The 20,612-nt window shown below is 42.9% G+C and overlaps 1 protein-coding gene across 1 annotated transcript in view; it reads left to right on the top strand.

The window, feature by feature from the left end:
• Positions 1–4,695: 4,695 nt before the first annotated feature.
• GDPD1 (glycerophosphodiester phosphodiesterase domain containing 1) overlaps positions 4,696–20,612 on the top strand; it is a 71,465-nt gene continuing 55,548 nt past the window's right edge. Inside the window, 2 exon segments of the mRNA XM_032214889.1 lie at positions 4,696–4,888; positions 19,393–19,435. Of these exon segments, the coding sequence (XP_032070780.1) occupies positions 4,753–4,888; positions 19,393–19,435 (179 nt within the window). The 5' untranslated portion in view covers positions 4,696–4,752.

Genomic DNA, 20,612 nt, shown 5'->3' with positions numbered 1-20,612 from the left:
GACTGGAGGGTGGGGAATGGAAGGATTTATATAAGAGCCAAGGTGGCGCAGTGGTTAAATGCAGCACTGCAGGCTACTGCTAGATCAGCAGGTCAGCGGTTCAAATCTCACCGGCTCAGGGTTGACTCAGCCTTCCATCCTTCCGAGGTGGGTAAAATGAGGACCCAGATTGTTGGGGGCAATATGCTGACTCTCTGTAAACCGCTTAGAGAGGCCTGAAAGCCCTATGAAGCGGTATATAAGTCTACTGCTATTGCTATTGCTATTCTTGCAGACAGCTGGTCATTTGCATCCTTTTAGAGTCATTGAGGCCACTTGGAGGTTTATCTGTGTCCTCTGGATCACCTGATTAGTGCAAATGGGTGTGGAGCCGCCTTGGAACTGTTCAAAGCCCTCTTTCAACTGAGGGGGAGGGATACGACCCCATCTATCTCCAGTCTACACCACAGTCCTCTCAGCAGTTCCAAGAAAGCTCCACACCCATCTACACAACTCAAGTGACCCTGAGGATACAGACAAACCTCCAAGTGGCCTCAAAGACACTCTAAAAAGGTTGCAAATGACCAGTTGTCTGCAAGGAGTATATGAGCCAAGGTGGCGCAGTGGTTAAATGCAGGCTACTTCAGCTGACTACAGTTCTGCAGTACGGCTGTTCAAATCTCACCGGCTCAGGGTTGACTCAGCCTTCCATCCTTCTGAGGTGGGTAAAATGAGGACCCGGATTGTTGTTAGGGGCAATATGCTGACTCTGTAAACCGCTTAGAGAGGGCTGAAAGCCCTATGAAGCGGTATATAAGTATAATTGCTATTGCTATTGCTAAATCCTTCCATTCCCCACCATCTAGTCAGAGCCGAAGAAGCTACTTGGATGAGAAGCGAAACATCTTCAAAGAAAAACAAAGTCCAGTTGCCTCTTGGGGGGGGGGGGGAAAGCATCTTGGGGAATGATATTCAGTGCAACTCTGTCTCATGATTTCTTTCTTTTCTTCTTTAAGTTTATAAGGAACCATAAGTGACCAAACATTAAAGAATCAATGTAGAACACAAAATGATTAAAATCCAGATAAAAACAGAGGCATTTCATAGCCTGCTTTAATAAAAGTGCCGCTTGGCTGTAGGGATAGAGGAAAGGTTATGTAAAGACATGCGCAGCACACTGCCCATGATCTCAGCAGCTGTTTACCTCTTAACCTATGAGCTCACCTATTTAGCAATAGCAATAGTAATAGCAGTTAGACTTATATACCGCTTCATAGGGCTTTCAGCCCTCTCTAAGCGGTTTACAGAGTCAGCATATTGCCCCCACAGTCTGGGTCCTCATTTCACCCACCTCGGAAGGATGGAAGGCTGAATCAACCTTGAGCCGGTGAGATTTGAACAGCCGAACTGCAGAACTGCAGTCAGCTGAAGTAGCCTGCAGTGCTGCATTTAACCACTGCGCCACCTCAGCTTCACCAGGCAGTACCGGGAACCATCTGGATATGTGAGACTCTACCCTGGGGGCGGGGGGGGGGGGTATGTTCTTAAAGATTGACAAGGAGAATGTGCCAATTACAATGCTGTTGCTATATGCTCTTTGCTTGTAAAAACTGTGTAAAAAGAAGGGAGGGGATTTTGGAATGAACCCTGTGATGACTGACGTCTGAATCCATCATTTGGCATTCCACAATTCTCCATAAGGTACAGTAGAGTAAGGTTCAGTACAGCCTAATAAAAGATTTAGTTCTTAACTCTGGGGCAGACTGATGTACAGATAGTCCTCAATTTACAAACACTATTGAGTCCAAAATTTGAGTCCACAACAACAAAAACAACAATGTATTATTAGTCTTAGACCAGCAACCAGTCCAACATTTATATTGCTAAGTGAAACATTGGTTAAGTGAGTTTTGCCCCATTTTATGACCTTTCTGGCCACAATTGTTAAGCGAATCACTGTAATTGTTAAGCTAGTAACACAGTTGTTAACTGAATCTGGTTTCCCCATTGATTTTGCTTTTCGGAAGGTCGCAAAAGGTGATCACATGACCTCCCCCAGGGACACAGTAACCGTCGTAAAGAGAAACGAGTTGCCAGGCATCTGAATTTTGATCATGTGATCGTGGGGATGCTGCAAAGGTGGTAACTGGAAAACAGTCATGAGCATCTTGGTTCAGAGCTGTTGTAACTTTGAACGGTCATTAAATGAGCTGTTGCAAGTCGAGGACTATCTATACTGCCAAACACAACTAATCAGTGTTGGGAGGGAGTGGTGGAATCTCCAAACGTATGCTCATTCACCAGAGTCATTTAGGATTCCAAGCTGAAAATCAGATCAAAAGTGAGTGGCTTCTCAAAGTAACTTACTGTAGGTGTCAATCACTTGTCAGCTCCAGTCAGGCCTGGAGCTGCCATTCAGGGGAGAAAACTGGGCCAGCTGCCAAGACTCAACAGGTTTCCCTCCTCCAGAAGCTGTCTAGCTGAGTAATCTACAAAGCTATTGCTAACTGACAGAAAACAATCCATGATTAATTACCGGGTGGTTTTCATTCTGGGTCACGAGGGGATGGGTGAGGGGATGGGTGTGCGGATGCGGGTGCAGTTTATCCTAATTACCAAGTAACTTATAAAAAGTGGTGGGGAGCACTGGGTGGCAGCTGTGACAATTTATTCATTGCCTTAGTGCTTTGTTGGTGTCGGAGGAAGAATACAAACTGCATTTACAAACCATTTTTGTGTTTGGCTGTTTTCATTAACTCTTTATATTATTATTATTATTATTATTATTATTATTATTATTATTATTATTATTACTATTATTATTATTATTTTCAAACTGTCCCATAATATTTATACAGTGGCCATTTCAGATATTCCATCCACAGAACAGGTTAGATTGTAAAATCAGGTTAGTCACAAGCTCTTTAAGACCCATCACAAGTTACATCTATGGTGGGCAGGCTCCAATAATGGTCCTAATTTGAGATTAAACTTCTGAAACATGATTGTGAAGACGACTAAACACTAACACTTAACCAAGAGATTAATAATATAGATCATATTGATGCACTTTTCTTGCCAGACCAGACATGTTGACCTTGGTGGGTGGGGTAAGTTACCTGAAAATCGGTAAAGTACCTTTGGTTGCAGCTTGAGTATTCAGTGTGCTGTTTTTACCTCATTGTTTTAATTTATTTATCATACCGCTATGCCATCCTTCTCACAAAGCATGATTCTGCAAGGTGTGCAATGAAAATACAGAATAACAAGAGTTGGAAGGGACCTTAGAGGTCTTCAAGTCCAACCTCTTGCTCAAGCAGATCGTATACCATGGCTGTCCAATTTCTTCTTAAAAACCTCCAGTGTTGGAACACCCACAAGTTCTGAAGGCAAGCTATTGCACATCATCAAATCATAAAGTAAACAATAAAATTCTACAATTAGAAATGTTATGGTTCATCACAGTCAGCCGGATATTTAGACTGGATTTGACATTTTTATCCACTTCTGGAGGGCTTCCCAAGGATTTGGGATAAGTCAGATGTTGTTCTTTAAAGTGATCCTTGCAGGATACAAGGTATTCCAAGCAATGCTGCCTTTTGCAATTGACTAATGGTGGATTTTTTATCAATGCCAATGTTGTACAAGTGGGGCTTCTGTTTAGGGATCGCACCTAAAGTCCCTGTGACTATTGGAACTACCTTTGGGGATATATTTTTTTTGCCACAGTCATTCTATTTCTATCTGCAGGTCTTTGTATTTTGTTATCTTTTCCACTTCTTTCTCTATGTTGTTGCTGTTACCGTTATTATTGCAAACATTTATTCATTAAACATGGAACTCAGTCCACTGAACGTTTAAAAATGTATCACAAATATAATTGATTGGCACTGATGGTTGATTAGGGTTGCTGCCAGCATCCTAGGTATCAACTAGGGATATTTTTAAAAAGTATGTATGTATATTGTTGTTATTACAGACTAAAGCAGTGTTTCTCAACCTTGGCAACTTGAAGATGTCCGGACTTCAACTCCCAGAATTCCCCAGCCAGCGAATGCTGGCTGGGGAATTCTGGGAGTTGAAGTCCAGACATCTTCAAGTTGCCAAGGTTGAGAAACACTGGACTAAAGGACTTGGACTAACGCATCCAACTTCTTAACGCCACCATTTCCCAGTTGGAAACGGAGCCCCCTTCCACTGCAAATAATAACATAATATTATTTCTGAGTTCAGGAACGGGCTCCCTGGGGCCAGATTTCCACCGCCGTTTCCCGCTGGGACTAAATAACAACAACAATAGCAACGACCATAAAGGTAATCCAGGCATTTTTAATGGCGGGCGGGAGGGGCAGTCCCCTATCGCGTCCGCCGCTCAGCAACCGCTCCTTCCGATCTCCGCTTGGCCAACCGCTCTGACGTCATCCGCTAAGTGACGCGCGCGCGCGCTCTCCCCCCCCTCCCGTGTCTTCTTGTTTTCTGGCTGCAGGCCGCGCCCGCCCACCTCCCCCTCCCCCCTCCCCCCCCCGCAGTGTCCCTCGCGCTCGCTTTCTCTCTCTTTCTCTCGCTCGCTCGCTCGCTCTCTCCAGCCAATCGGCTTCTCGGGTGCGCTCGCGCTCCCTCCTACCCGGCCGCGATTGGCGGCGGCGGTGGCGACGGCGGCCGGAGTGGGCGGGGCGCCGCGTGGTGTCGCGTCTCCTCGGGTTGCCGGCTCAGAAGGGCCGGGAGAGGCATCCCGGTCGGTCGGTGGCTGAGGGTGTTGCTGTATGCGCGGCCATGTCGACCCTTTTCTACCTCCTCTCCACGCTGGCCGGCTATCTCCTCACCTCGGCTCTGCTGTTGAAATTCCCCGGCTTGCTTCACCGGCGCAAACGCCACCGGTTCCGGTGCCGGCACATCTCCCACCGCGGAGGTGAGAGCAACGCCTGCGCGGAGCGTCTTTTTTGGGGGTGGGTGGGGGGGGGGCATCATCCTTCATTTTGGGGCGTCCTTTCTCTCTCCCATTCATCCCCTGCAGAGGATTTGGGCATCTTGAATTCAATTCTGTGTTTTTTTAAAGAAATAAAAATCCAATTGGATGATTTAGCCTCCTAAGAGTCCCTGCAAATGAATGGGCGGCCATGTCAATTCTCCAAATAAATATATAAAAATTATTATTATTAATTATTATTATTATTATTATTATTTTCATTAAACATGAAACTCAGTCAACTAAATATTTAAAAATGTGTCAAACACCATTGACTGGTGCTAATGGTTGATACGACGTCCTAGGTATCAACCAAGTATTTTCTTAAAATATATTATTACTACTACTACTATTATTTTCATTATCATTATCATCATTTTATTATTATTGTTGTCCATTGTACAGCCTGCCAGATCCAGATCTTTAGACTGGATTTGGCTTTTCTTTTTTAAATCCACCTATTGAGTCCCTCCCAAAAACCTCTGGCTGTTATTAGGATGATTAAATAGTAGGGTATTTTTTTTTTTTTAAAAAAATGCTTGGTCCATTGAAAGAAATACATGTTTTTGAGCGTATTTTATCTATTTTATTTACCCTTTGCATTTCAATAGTTTTTAAATAGGATTGGGATCATTTTTTTAAAAAAAATTGCAGTTGGATGAGGATTTGGATGGTTTGTCAATAGCGGTTGGGTTGTATTTAGATCATTTTTAAAGGGCCGAATTCAGATAGTTTCGCAATAGTAGCTGGAATGCGTGCTTCTGTAAACCAGATGATTAACAATCTGCCTTTTTTGCAGGGGGAGGGAGGCATGGGATTTCATAGTATTTATCATTTTCTCTACAGACCCTCCCACCAGATCAAAATGATCCTTTCTGGGGACAATGAGACGGGCAGCATATAAATTTGACAAATAACGAATCTTTTCTTAAACAGGATGGGGTTTTTGTTTTAGAAAAGGCTGGCTTCGGCAGACCATAATAATCCGATATTCAGTGCCTGTTGGGGAAGTGAGTCGAGCCGGCAGGATGTGAGCGTTCAGCCTGTGAAAAGACATCATTTGTGCAAAGGAGCGAAGCCAGGAGAATATAAATCAGGAGGGCTTTGATGTTTAGGAAATAGGTCATTAAGAGAGACGGTCATTAAGGGAGACATGCTGTTGGGCAAAAATAAAATAAGGCAGAAGATCTGCAATCTGGGGAACAATCTATGTTTGTTTATCCCATTTATATGCCGCCCGTCTCATTGTCTCAAGTCCCTCATTGATTCTGTGATTTCTATCTTTTTTTGAGGAAGAGTAGAATTTGGACAAGAAGGGATCATTTCTATCTGGTGGGAGACTATGATAAATATTATGAGATCCTGTGCCTGCCTGCCTCCCCCCAAAAAAAATCTGATTTCTAGTTATCATTAATAGCATGGATACACTGCATGTACCTCTGAATGGGCAATATGCAGGCAACAATATATAGACTTGAGATAAGTATATTGAACAGTATTTTGAATCTTTAGATAAGCGATAGTAGCTTGCACAGCCTAGTGAGATGCATGCTTGGGATAAAACTGGGTGTTGATTGTATCTGTGGCCAAAATGTGCCACAACTATTCAGGGTTGCCTTTATTATTAGCAGAGGATGCCGCATATACAATAGGGCTACAAATCATGCTGATAATTGCCTTCTCTGGCTTACTACAAGTGCTGGTTGAGAGCTTTGATTGACTGGAGGCACGAGAGACAATGGCAATCAAAGTCTACAGGCTCTTTTTTTGTATGACCTTGGTATATGGAAGATTGGGAGTTGCTGTGAAGGGAGGAGGACTCACCACCCTCCAATCCTTCCGCGCCGCTTTGAAGATCTGGCTGTCCCGGCTGGCCTGGGGTTAAGATTCCAACCCCACCCGAATTGTGTGACTGTTGTGCTCTCTTTTAATATGTTGTATTGTTTCCATATTGGAATACTGTTTGTCTTTCCCCCCCTCCCTTTTGAATTGTGAGCCGCCCTGAGTCCCCCCAGGGAAAAGGGCGGCATACAAATAAAGGAAATGAAAAAATGACTACATGGGGGAAATTAAATTAAATAGGGAGGGTGGGAGAAAGGAGAGCAGAAGGAGGGAGGAAAACAGGTAGGGAGGAAGGAGTGACAGAGAGGGAGAAAAGGAAGGAGAGAAGAGAGGAGGAAGGGAGAGAAGGAAAGTAGGGAGGGAGAAAGTAAAGAAAGGAAAGGAAAGAAAACAGAGGGATGGAAGGAAGAAGAGCAGAAGAGAAAGGAAGGAAAATGAAGGGAGGGAGGAAAGAGAAAGGAGCGAGGGAAAGGAAGGACAGGAGGAAAACGAAAGGAGGGACGGAATGCAGGAGAGGAAGGGAGAGAAGAAGGAAAACGGAAAGGAGGAGGAAAGGGAAAGGAAAGAAGACGGGAGGAAGGAAAACAGGAAGGGAGGGAGAGATGGAAGGAAGAGAAGAAAGCAGCAGAAGGAGGAAGGGAGGGAGAGGAAGGAAAATGGAGGTAGGTAGGTAGGAAGGAAAGACAGGAGGATGGAAAAGGGGAGGAAGGAAAGAAAAGATACTCTGTGTTTGGGAAACTAAGCCAAAAAGGAAAGATCTACTATATCTGAATGTAGGCGAATCTGATCCTGTACTTTTGATAAATCCACACAGAGAAGTGGGGGTAGAGGTTTAAATACAAATGAAATAAAAGTGTGAATTGATACCACCTCGCTTGTTGAAAGTGGATACTGCTATGTTTCCAGTGAAAGATAATCATGGAAGAACCAAAGAGGAGTTTGGGGGTGAAATTTTTGCAAAATTCTGAATGAAAACGACATGAGACGGGGGAGATAGAAAGAAAGAAAGAAAGATAGATAGATAGATAGATAGATAGATAGATAGATAGATAGATAGATAGATGATAGATAGATAGATAGATAGATAGATATGATTGATTGATAGATAGAGATAGATGATAGATAGATATGATTGATTGATTGATTGATTGATAGAGAGATGATAGATAGATAGATAGATAGATAGATAGATAGATGATAGATAGATAGATAGATATAGATAGATAGATAGATGATAGCTAGATAGCTAGATAGAGACATAGATATAGATAGATGATTGATAGATAGATAGATATAGATAATAGATATAGATAGATAGATATAGATAGATGATAGATAGATAGATTGATAGATATTGATAGATAGATGATAGGTAGGTAGGTAGGTAGATAGATAGATAGATAGATAGAGATAGATAGATAGATAGATAGATAGAGATAGATAGATAGATAGATAGATAGATAGATAGATAGATAGATAGATAGATAGATAGATATCTCTTCGAAGCATCCCAAACAGATGGGTACCTGTGAGATGAGAAAATACAAGAAAAAGCGACTGAGAGATTCGGTGTCCTGCGGATAAAGGGGAAACAATGACTAGGATGTATCTGTAAAAAAAATAATAAAGATGGTTTCGTTTTATTTTCATTCTGTTTATCATTGATCGGTAGGTTTATCTCTAGTTTGGCCCCTGAAGAGAATATAGCATGGCCGGTGGGCCTGCCTGAGTGGGAAAATATTATGGAGATGGACTGAATCTAAAGAGAGAGAGAATCTTTGGGGGGAGACTAGAATTTGCGGAGGAAAAGCAAAAGGAATGTTCTTTTATTTCTGTAGAACGGATGGCTAAAAATGGGTGTGTTTTTGGTGCACCTGCCGGCTGAGATTCAACAGAAGGCTTGGTGCCCCTGATGGAGGGTCCTTTATCCATCTGCTCTCCTTTAAAGGACCCCCAAAGCTTTTGTGTTCCCTGCAGGGGAAAGGAAAAAAAATGTGCCTAGCCCTTCCCTCCCTCCCTCCGAAGCTCTTAAGGCTCCTCTCATTGTTGAATGGCTTGTCAAATCCTCCCATTTGTCTGAGAGGAAAATAACTAAAATCACTCCCTACGTCTTTGCCTTTCAAATCTCCAGGTTGCTTGCTATAGGTTAGCTAGCTGGGGGAAGGAAGGGGGGGGGGATGGGTGGGGAGGAGAGGAAAACCAGAATAAAGGAGGATTTTGTGTGTTGATTTTCCAGAGGGCAGAGAAAATGACTTAAAGGTTAGTCTCCCTTTCAGAGAGATAGGATGCTTAAAAAGCAGGTGTGATTTTGGCAAAGCATCTTTCTCTTTCTCTCTCTCTCTCTCTCTCTCCCTCTCTCCCTCCCTCCCTCTCTCTCCCTCTCTCATATCTCTATCTATCTATCTACAGTATCATCTTTCTCCCCACATTCATATGTATCTTCTGTCTGTCTATCGTCTCTCTCTCTACCCGTTCATCCATCCATCTATCTATCTATCTATCTATCTATCTATCTATCTATCTATCTATCTATCTATCTATCTATCTATCTATCTATCTCCCCCCATTCATATGTATCTTTTGTCTGTCTGTCTGTCTGTATCACCTCTCTCTCTCTCTCTCCATTCATATCCATCTATCTATATCTATCTATCTCTCACTATACATCTATATACGCTATCTATATATCTCAATCTACAGCATCATCTCTCTCTTTCTTTCTCTCTCTCTCTCTCCTTTCATATCTCTAGCTATCGATCTATCTATCTACAGTATCATCTCTCTCCCCTTATTCATATGTATCTTCTGTCTGTCTCTCTCTCCCCATTCATATTTTTATCTATCTATCTATCTATCTATCTATCTATCTATCTATCTATCTATCTATCTATCTACAGTATCATCTCTCTTTCCCCATTCATATGTATCTTTTGTCTGTCTGTCTATCACCTCTCTCTCCATATCCATCCATCCATCCATCCATCTATCTATCTATCTACAGTATCATCTCTCTTTCCCCATTCATATGTATCTTTTGTCTGTCTGTCTGTCTGTCTGTCTATCACCTCTCTCCATTCATATCCATCTATCTATCTATCTATCTATCTATCTATCTATCTATCTATCTATCTATCTATCTATCTATCTATCTATCTACAGTATCATCTCTCTTTCCCCATTCATATGTATCTTTTGTCTGTCTATCACCTCTCTCTCCATTCATATCCATCCATCCATCCATCTATCTATCTATCTATCTATCTATCTATCTATCTATCTATCTATCTATCTATCTATCACTATACATCTATATATTTTTTGATTTGATTTTGATTTTATTAGAATTTATAGGCCGCCCTTTTCCCTAAGGGGACTCAGGGCGGCTTACATAAATTGGGGAAGGGAGGGTATAGACAATAAACACAAAACAGTACATAAAAGTAAAATAGTAAACAACATTCGTTCATCATTCGGGTGGGGACAGATTATCTTTATCCCCAGGCCTGACGGGCTAGCCAGGTCTTAAGGGCTGTGCGGAAGGTCTGGACGGTGGTGAGGGTACGAATCTCCACGGATAGATAGATATATGCTATCTATCATAGATAGATATATGCTATCTATCATCTCAATCTACAGCATCACCTCTCTCTCTCTTTCTCTCTCTCCCCTTGAAATTCAATTTTAACCTTGAAGTCTGTCCTATTCTAGGTCTTTGCCTCCCCCACCCCCTCAAAGGGGTGGGGATTACTGCCTTCCTCTTCGTATCCGGAAGTCCCCCTCCCTAAGCAAACAACAACCTGAGATGTTAATGAGTAGGTAGAACAATTTGCTGCACATACTGTATGCCAATCTGGCAATGTAAGTGACATATTGCTGTCATTTTACAGCAGGTAATAACGGTGTGACTCATCTGTTTTATGGCATAGAAACTTAGCTGTGTCCTTCCCGTGGTCCCTACAAGCAGCTCTACTTCCTGAAATTCTTCTTTTCTCCCCCTTCTCCCCCCTTCCCACTGGTAGCTCTTGCTGTTTTGCCTGATTATCTCGGAGCCTTTCGGCTTTCCCATCCCCTGTCCCGGTACAGAGACCTGTTCCAGGATGTTTTTAACTGGAGAGGTGGGTTGGTTGGTTGGTTGGTTTTTTTTAAAAATCTCCCTTTAAAGATGTCTTCCTTGTTTTGCATCTTCTCCATCTCTTTTTCTCCCTCTTTCCACACTCTCAAACTTGTCAATCAAGCTGTTTGCCTTTGGGAGAGCCACTGGCAGCCAGTTATTGAAAAAGATTGCAACCTCACTTTAGTCCAGTTTTGCAAAATGAGGGTGCTTTTATTCATGTATTGTTTGTTCTCTCTTTTTTCTTCATTCCTTCTTCCCTCCCTCGCTTTCTCTCTCTTTTCTTCTTCCCTCCCTCCCCCTCTCTTTCTTTCTTTCCTTCTTTCTTCCTTCCTTCTGCCCTCTCTCATTCTCTCTCTCTTTTCTTCTTTCCTGCCTCCCCCTCTCTTTCCTCCTTTCTTTCTTTCTTTCTTTCTTTCTTTCTTTCTTTCTTTCTTTCTTCCTTCCTTCCTTCCTTCCTTCCTTCCTTCCCTCCTTCCTTCCTTCCTGTCTATCTATCTTTATCTTAGTTATCACCTTTCTTCCTTCTTTCCTTCTTCCCTCCCTCGCTTTCTCTCTTATTTCTTCTTCCCTTCCTCCCCCTCTCTTTTTCTTCCTTCCTTCCTTCCTTCCTTCCTTCTTTCCTCCCTCGCTTTCTCTCTTTTCTTCTTCCCTCCCCCTCTCTTTCTTTCCTTTTTTCTTTATTCCTTCCTTCCAATTCCTGTCTATCTATCTTTATCTTAGTTATCATCTTTACTTCTTTCTTTCTCCTTCCTTCCTTCCTTCCTTCCTCTGTCTCCCTCTCTCATGTGTCCTTCCTTCCTTCCTTCCTTCCTTCCTTCCTTCCTTCCTCCTCCCTGAAATTAAGGGGAAATTTCTTAATAGGGAAAAGAATTAATTAGTGGAACAATTTGCCTCCAGGAGTTGTGAGTGCTTCATCACTGGAGGTTTTTAAGAAGAGATTGGAAAAATGGCGTAGGGTTTTCCTGTCTGAGCACAGGGTTGGACTAGATACTAGAAGACCTCCAAGGTCCCGTCCAACTCTGTTATTCTATCCAGTTAAGGCAATTGGCTCGTATTTATGACGGTCGCAGTGTCCCAGGGTCACGTGACCGCCTTCTGTGACCTCCTGACGATCAACGTCAATGGGGGAAGCCAGATTCTCTTTAACTGACTGAACAATTGCAGTGATTTGTTTCACAACTGTGGCAAGAAAGGTGGTAAAATGGGACGAAGCTCACTTAGGAAGTGTCTTGTTTAGCCACAGAATCTTTGGGCTCCTTTACGGTCGTAAATCGAGGACTCCCTGTAATCTCTTCGAATGCAGATTGCAAGGTTCCCCCCCTCCTTCTTTTTCCTTACTTAAAGAGAGGTCTTTAATTCCCTTGAAAGGCATTTCTGACATTTTGGGAAGAGAATCAAAGGTTTTCTGTCCACCAGAAAGAGGCGACGAACCCCATAAATAAAACCATAAATAAAACTGGTTTTCAAGCGACCTTTGGTAACTCATTGGGATTAGTTTCAGGGATGGGAGATTGCCCATCCTTCCTAGGCCTCAAAGGAGCTTCCGTTTGCTATGGCCTCAGCGGAGTCAACAAAATAGCACAACTTCGGCCTCGGTTGTTTGAAGAAGAAGAACAAGATGGCCTTTGGGGTCAAGCAAACAGAGGGAGGGAACCAGAACTGGGGGGTTTAAGCAGAAAAGAAAGCATTTAAGGCTGGGCATCAGGAAGAAGGTCCTGATTTTAAAAAGCCCTCAGCCGGCGGAACAGCCCACCACATGAAATACTCGGTTCTCCATCAATGGAAGTCTTTAAAAACAGAGATTGGTGATCAAAAAGCTTCCTCATTTTGTTAAGTTGTCTAGAACAACAATAAAGCAGTCTTTAAAAAAAATAAGGCTAATAATTTGAACCTTCTACAGGCATTTATAGTTACTGACTTGCCTCCTTGCAGCAAACAGCCAATTTCTGATTCAGCACAGCCCAATTAGCACATCAGCTGATTGTCGGCCTCCCAACCACCAGCTGTTTCAGGCTGCAGGAATTGCCAGAGCCCATGGCAGCCTCCGCAAGCCCTGTTTTCTTCTTTCTTTCTTTCTTTCTTTCTTTCTTTCTTTCTTTCTTTCTTTCTCCCTCTCTTTCTCTTTTCTTCCTTCCTTCTTCCCCTCCCTTCCTCTTTCTTTCTTTCTTTCTTTCTTTCTTTCTCCCTCTCTTTCTCTTTTCTTCCTTCCTTCTTCCCTCCCTTCCTCTTTCTTTCTTTCTTTCTTTCTTTCTCCCTCTCTTTCTCTTTTCTTCCTTCCTTCTTCCCCTCCCTTCCTCTTTCTTTCTTTCTTTCTTTCTGCCTATCTTTATCTTAGCTATCTTTCTTCCTTTCTTTCTCCTTCCTTCCTTCCCTCCCTTCCTCTCTCTCTCTTTTCTTCTCTCCCTCCCTCTCTCATGCGCTCTTTCTTCCTTCCTTTCTTTCTCCTTTCTTCCTTCCCTCCCTTCCTCTCATGCGCCCTTCCTTCCTTCCATCCATCCTACCTTCCTTCCCTCCCTTTCTCTTTCTCTCTCTTTATCCATCTATCCATCTATCTATGAAAGTCTTGTGAAAAGAAGGACTAGGGGTGACATGATAGCAGTGTTCCAATATATTCCCAGGAGGCGAAGTGCAAGTTTTTTTGTATTATTCCAAGTCTCACACTTTGCTCTGTTAAGCGGATATTTTAGCCGGATTTTGCCTCTCTGGTTATGAATCTTGGAGGCTGTTCTTTAAAAGCATGGCTCCCTCTTCTAAAACTACAGCATACAACGTTCCTTTCCCACCCGCCCCCTTTCTTCCCAACGGCACCCCTTCTAGTAAACCTCCTAATACTAGAAGTAAAATGTTATTGTCCCTTTTTTTTGTCCCCTAATGTATTTTCCAGTTTTTATTAATTGCTCGGCTGGGTAATTGCATCCATCCGTACAGCAGTGTGTTAAGGTCAGGCCTCTTTCCCCAAAGATTTCTAATCTATTAGGCTCATAAACAACAACTTTAAACAAAGAGAAAAGGGGGCCAGACGCACAATTGCACCGTCTGCGGCCTTTGCCAGAGCCGTTCTACTCCTTTCTTCAGGAATAGCTCGTTTGCACAGCGTACTCACAAGCTTCCCAAGGCCTGTGAGGTTTGCCTGAATACACACACACACACACACACACACACACACACACACACACACACACAGAGAATTTGAGGTCCCCCACGGGAAGTGGTGACCTTGAACGGATATCAGATTTTATTTATTGTTTGTCTAACATGTACAAGGTAACAAGTATAAGTATGAACATAAACATGAACAAAGCAAGTAAATAGAATAGGATAGGATAAGATAGAATAGAATAGAATAGAATAATATAGAATAGAATATAGAATATATTGGGATGGGATAGAATAGTATAGAATATAGAATGGAATAGAATATAGTAGAATAGAATAGAATAGAATAGAATAGAATAGAATATAGTAGAATAGAATATAGAATATAGTAGAATAGAATATAGAATGGAATAGAATATAGAATATATTAGGATGGAATAGAATAGAATATAGAATGGAATAGAATATAGGAGGATAGAATAGAATATAGGAGGATAGAATAGAATATAGAATATAGTAGAGTAGAATAGAATAGAATATAGAATGGAATAGAATATAGAATGGAATAGAATATAGAATGGAATAGAATATAGAATATATTAGGATGGAATGGAATAGAATAGAATATAGAATATATTAGGATGGGATGGAATGGAATAGAATATAGAATATAATAGAATATAATATAGAATGGAGTAGAATATAGTAGGATAGGATAGAATAAGATAGAATAGAATAGAGACTAGAACAGTGTTTTTCAACCTTTTTTGTGCAAAGGCACACTTTTTTCATGAAAAAAATCACGAGGCACACCACCATTAGAAAATGTTAAAAAAAATTAACTCTGTGCCTATATTGACTATATATAAAGTAATTTTCCCACGGCACACCTTACACTATGTCACGGCACACTAGTGTGCCACGGCACAGTGGTTGAAAAACACTGGACTAGAATATAGAATGAAATAAAATATAGAATATAGTAGGATAGAATGGAATGGAATATCTTTTCTCTAGACTAGCCATCCCCAGTTCCTGCAACCATATTTCACATGTTTTAGTCTCTAAAACAGTGTTTCTCAACGTTGGCAACTTGAAGATGTCTGGACTTCAACTCCCAGCCATCTTCAAGTTGCCAACGTTGAGAAACACTGCTCTAAACCTTTAATCTTCCTACTTGCACATTTTTTTCACATTCTTAACATTTTGTAATGTGACCAAAACTGGATGCAATATTCCAGGTGTGGTTTTACTAAGCTTTTATAAAGTGGTATTAATACTTCATATGATTTTGGTTCCATGCTTCTGTTTATACAGCCAAGGATTGGGTTCGCTTTTTTGGCTGCCGCCGCGCACTGCTGCCTCATATTTATTTCATATTTGTTAGTGAGTCGGCAGACCACAGTACAAAATTAAGCAGTTCTGCTTGGGAGGCCGCATTAGAGACCGCAATTGTACAAGTTTCTTGTGTGGTTCATCCTCCCCAGCCTCCAGAGGCTTTCTTGAATACTGGGGAGGGTGAAAAACGGCCCGAAAGGGACAACTGGAAGTTCGAGGATCCGTTTCCAGCTTCCGGGCGGCCGGGGGAGGCTATTTTCCCCGTCTGCAGGCTTCAGGAAAGCCTCCAGAGCCTGGGGCGGGCTTGTGCATGCATGTGCAGGTGGGCGGGAAGGATTGAATTGGTGTGGGCATGCGAGGCGTGGTAGCGCACTAAAACAAGTTTTGCCATAACTGTCATAGAGTATTTCTCCATGATATCCGTCCGTTGGGCTCCCTTCAGTGCCGCCACTGCTGCTGATTGAATGCCACCATCAGATGTTCCCTGGTGCGCAGCATTCAATTCAGGTTTCTATAGCTTGCGTCACCTCGGTTCTCGGTTTACAAGCCTCAGGTAGAATCCACTCATCTATTATTTGTACGGGCAAGAAATCCTTCACTTATGACCACAGTTGGCACCAGAATCTCCATTGCTAATAGTCTAAAACAGTGTTTCCCAACCTTGGCAACTTGAAGATGTCCGGACTTCAACTCCCAGAATTCCCCAGCCAGCATTCGCTGGCTGGGGAATTCTGGGAGTTGAAGTCCGGATATCTTCAAGTTGCCAAGGTTGGGAAACACTGGTCTAAAAGAGGGCTGTGAATATATTTACAGACCCCCTCACATCCTGGACGTAATTTTGGAACAATTGCTAACTGCGTGGTTTTAAGTAGAGGATTATCTGTATTTCTGCTTAAGGTAGACAAATAATTGTAAATCAAGGATTGTAAATTGTAAATTTAATGAATTTATATGCCGCCCAATCCCGAAGGACTCCGGGCGGCTTAACAAAATGCAGGACTAAAAGATAAAAAGTTAAAATAAGGAAAGAGAAAACCAGATTAAAAAACAACACATCATACACTCAATCTAGGGTGGGGCTGGACCTCATTCGTGAGGTCAACAGCCCCAGGCCTGCCGGAGTAGCCAGGTTTTTGTGGCCTTTCAGAAGGCCGAGAGAGTGGGAAGGGTCCGGATCTCTGGGGGTAGATCGTTCCACATTATCTATATATCTGCGTGAAGTGTGAGATGGGAGCAGAAATTATAGTCCCAGATTGGTCTTCCTCAGGTGTGGCTCTTATCCCACACAGGATGGTAAATGTCCATGGAGATTCTCCATCATCCATGTCAGATGGATGGATAGAATCACGATCCCGTGAAGTGTTAATACCACTTTATAAGGCCTTGGTACCACTTTGAATACAGTATTCAGTTTTGGCCGCCACGATGTAGAAAAGATGCGGAGACTCTGGAAAGAGGGCAGAGAAGAGCAAGAAAGAGGATTAGGGGATGGAGACTAAAACCTATGAAGAACGGTTGCAGGAACTGGGTATGTCTAGTTTAATGAAAAGAAGGACCAGGGGAGACATGTTAGCAGTCTTCCAATATCTCAGGGGTTGCCACAAAGAAGAGGGAGTCAAGCTGTTCTCCAAGGCACCCGAGGGGAGAATAAGGAGCAATGGGTGGAAACTAATCAAGGAGAGAAGCAACTTAGAACAGAGGAGAAATTTCCCTACAGTGAGGACAATGAATCAGTGGAACAGAAGTTGCCTCCAGAAGTTGTGAATGCCCCAACACTGGGAGTCTTTAAGAAGATGTTGGATAGCCATTTGTCTGAAACGGTATAGCGTTTCCTCCCTAGGCAGGGGGTTGGACTAGAAGACCTCCAAGGTCCCTTCCAACTCTGCTATTGTATTGTATTGTATTTTTGTGCATTCTTTCCATAGTCATCACTTACTATTTATATAAAATCACGTATTATCATATGTTTGAATACCTTATTGTTATTACGTCCCTTCCAACTCTGCTATTGTATTATCACGGTTGTCCCAAAGGTGCTTTTTCAGGAGGCAACTGGACTTTCTTTGAAGATGTTTCCCTTCTCATCCAAGAAGCTTCTAACTGAACACCCAGACATTGAGCAATGTGCTATATGCAGTGCAATGCAGAGTGAGCCATGTGCAGATCTGTACATGGGGGGGGGGGGCAAAACAACCACTTCACAAACACATGGCACAACATAGGTCCGTGTTCGCGAACCCATGGCGCGTGTGACACAGGTAGCTTGCAGAGCCCTCTTGCAGCCGTGCGAGCCGTTGCCCCAGCTCAGCTCCATCCCGCATGTGTACACGCCTCCCACCGGCCAGTTGATTTTCAGGTCTCTGCCGCACATGCCTGGGAGACCTCACATGCGCAGGGAGCGCGTGCGCATGCAGGGAGGGGGCTCATGGGGGTGTATCTCAGCCCCACCACTACGGCCCATTTTTGGCCCTGGAGATTGCAAGGAGGCCTACTACCCCCAAAACGGGGCATGGGGAAGTCGTGCGTGCATGCGCAGGGGAGGTGGAGCATGCACAGGGGAGGTGGGGCATGCACAGGGGAAGGTCATGCGTGCATTGCATTATGGGTGTGGGCGCACGCACACTCTTTTGGCACACGACAACAAAAAGGTTAGCCACCACTCACATAGGAGAATTGTTAGGAATATTCATCTAACGGTTGAGTTGGCAATATATAAATCATGTAACAATGTTGTACCTGTTTCTTTAATTCATACTGTAAAATGTGATTGGTTGCTGTTTTCCTCAATCGGCCATAAGAGGGAGGCAGAATGTCTGTTAGCTCTCTGTTCGTTAGATGCTGGGCTGATCTGATCGGAGTGTTTTGGAAGCTGGCTGTTAGAAAGTGCCGTGAGCTATTGTAAGTTTTGCAACTGCTAGCAAACTTTGAGATCTGAACTGATTATATGATACTGGACTATGTTATTTGGATTATCCCTTAACTGAAAGACGTTGATGACTGACTGTCTTATCCGTGTATGACTTGGACTGTTTGATAGACTCTGATACCTCTATTTCCACAAAAGTAAATGCCTATTTAAACTGCAGTGTCTCTGTATGCTGGTTTGTGTGTTCTCCAACACAACTCTCACAACGCTTGTCTGAATGTACTCGCTCTCCCAACGGGGAGCTTACCTAACAAGAACAAATAAATTCAGCAGCCCATCTGCATTTAAAAGACACTCTCTTGAAGTCAACAAAATCCACATTTTGGATGGAGGGGATCACTGATTTGAAAGAGGGGTCAAAGGGGCTGTGTGTGTCAAAATTGAGCAGCCTCCTCTCAAGAGGGGAGGGGGATATGGCTTCACATATCTCCAATCTACGACACCGTCCTTTCAGCAATCCCATGAAGTCTCCGCACCCATTTGCACCACTCAGGTGACCCTGAGGACACAGATGAATTTCCAGGTGGCCTCAACGACCCTCTAAAAGGATGCAAATGACCAGCTGTCTGCAAGGAGTGTAAATCCTTCCCTTACCCACCATCCAATCAGAGTTGAAGAAGCTTCTTGGAGGGGAAGCGAAAGGTCTTCGAAAGAAAAAAACTCAGAAACTCCAAGTGCCTCTTGAAAAAAATGTCACCTTTGGGACACAGGATGGTAGTTACTTCCGCGTAGAAATTAACGAGCGTTTGTAAGGCAGCCTGGTCTTCAGTTAGGGAGTTTTGCTTTTAGCTATCCGAAGTAAAACAGGGTTTATTGGACCAAAGTGTTTGCATGCATTGAAGGCGCCAGGCTAAAAACCCAGGAGGTGGTGAGTTCTAGTCCTGCCTTACGCATAAAAGCAATGGGGTGACTTTGAATCCATCGCCAGGAGACGGCGAGTTCTAGTCCTATGTCAGGCAGGAAAACGGTATGGCCACGGGGCGGTTACAGCGGTGTGAAAAACGATCAATTTCTTTTCCCCTGCGCCGTTGTAACTCTGCACGATCAGTAAAGGAAGGGTTGTAAATCAGGGACTATCTCTAAAAGCAAAGTCGTGGTTACCTGCTTTCATTAATTTCTTTCGTTCTACAGGTGCAGGGGAGAATCTGGAGAACACGATGGCGGCATTTCGTCAGTGAGTATGAAGGCTGACCTTTTCACAGACAGTCGATGTGCTTAGCACCGCGAGGGCGAGCCAATGGCAAGCGTGCCACAGGTGGCACTCAGAGCCCTCTCTGCGGGCACGCCAGCTCTGGCCCAGTGGTGGGATTCAGCCGGTTCGCACCACTCCGGGAGAACCGGTTGTTAACTTTCCGAGCAGTGTGCTGAACTGGTTATTGGAAGAAATCATTAGGGCAGAGAACCAGTTGTTAAATTACTTGAATCCCACTACTAGTCTGGCCCATGTATGCGCGCCTCCCGCTGGCCAGCTGGTCTTCGGGGTCTCTGTTGCGCAAGCGCAGGGGGAGTGGGGTGCATGCAGGGGGGGCACTCATGTTGCATTTTGGGGCCGTGCGCAGCACCCCCGCCCCCCATTTTGTTTGGTGCCGGAGCCTTCAACAACTGACAACTAACTTCACAGCCACAGTAGCCATGGCGGAAAGAAAAAAGTTATAACATGAGCAAAGCCCATGTAACCGCTGTCTTGCTTAGCAATGGAAATTTTGGGCTCAATTTCAGTCATAAGCCGAGGACTACTAATCAGTAGGACAATTAATCAGTGGAACAACTTGCTTCCAGAATGCAGGAAGGTGTTTTTTTTTAAAAAATATTTTTATTATTTTTACACTTAAAACAATGCAGTACCGGGCAGTTGAAGTGACCACCATACATTTACATTATATACAGCTACTTAACCATTAACTATTAGCCCACTTAATACATTGTCTATCCTTCTGTCCAATCACAATACATACAGTTTGTTCCAGTCTTGTCACCTTGTCTTATACCAATCATAAAATCTGTTCCAGACTTCAAAATATTCTGATTCCACTTTATTTTTAAGTTCAAGAGGGAGACTATTTGCTATCCTATTCTATTCTATATCCTACTCCTATTCTATTCTGTATTCTATTCTATTTTATTCTGTGTCCTATTCCTATTCTATTGTATTCTGTATTCTATTTCTATTCTATTCTGTATTCTATTCTATTCTGTATTATATTCTATTCTGTATTCTATTCTATTCTGTATTCTATTCTGTATTATATTCTATTTTGTTCTGTATCCTTATTCTATTCTATATCCTATTCCTATTCCTATTCTATTCTATATTCTATTCTATTTTATTCTGTATCCTATTCTATTCTGTA

The sequence above is a fragment of the Thamnophis elegans genome, chromosome 4 (assembly GCF_009769535.1).
Source record: "Thamnophis elegans isolate rThaEle1 chromosome 4, rThaEle1.pri, whole genome shotgun sequence".
Taxonomy (NCBI): domain Eukaryota; kingdom Metazoa; phylum Chordata; class Lepidosauria; order Squamata; family Colubridae; genus Thamnophis; species Thamnophis elegans.
This window is presented reverse-complemented; position numbering and strand designations above follow the sequence as displayed.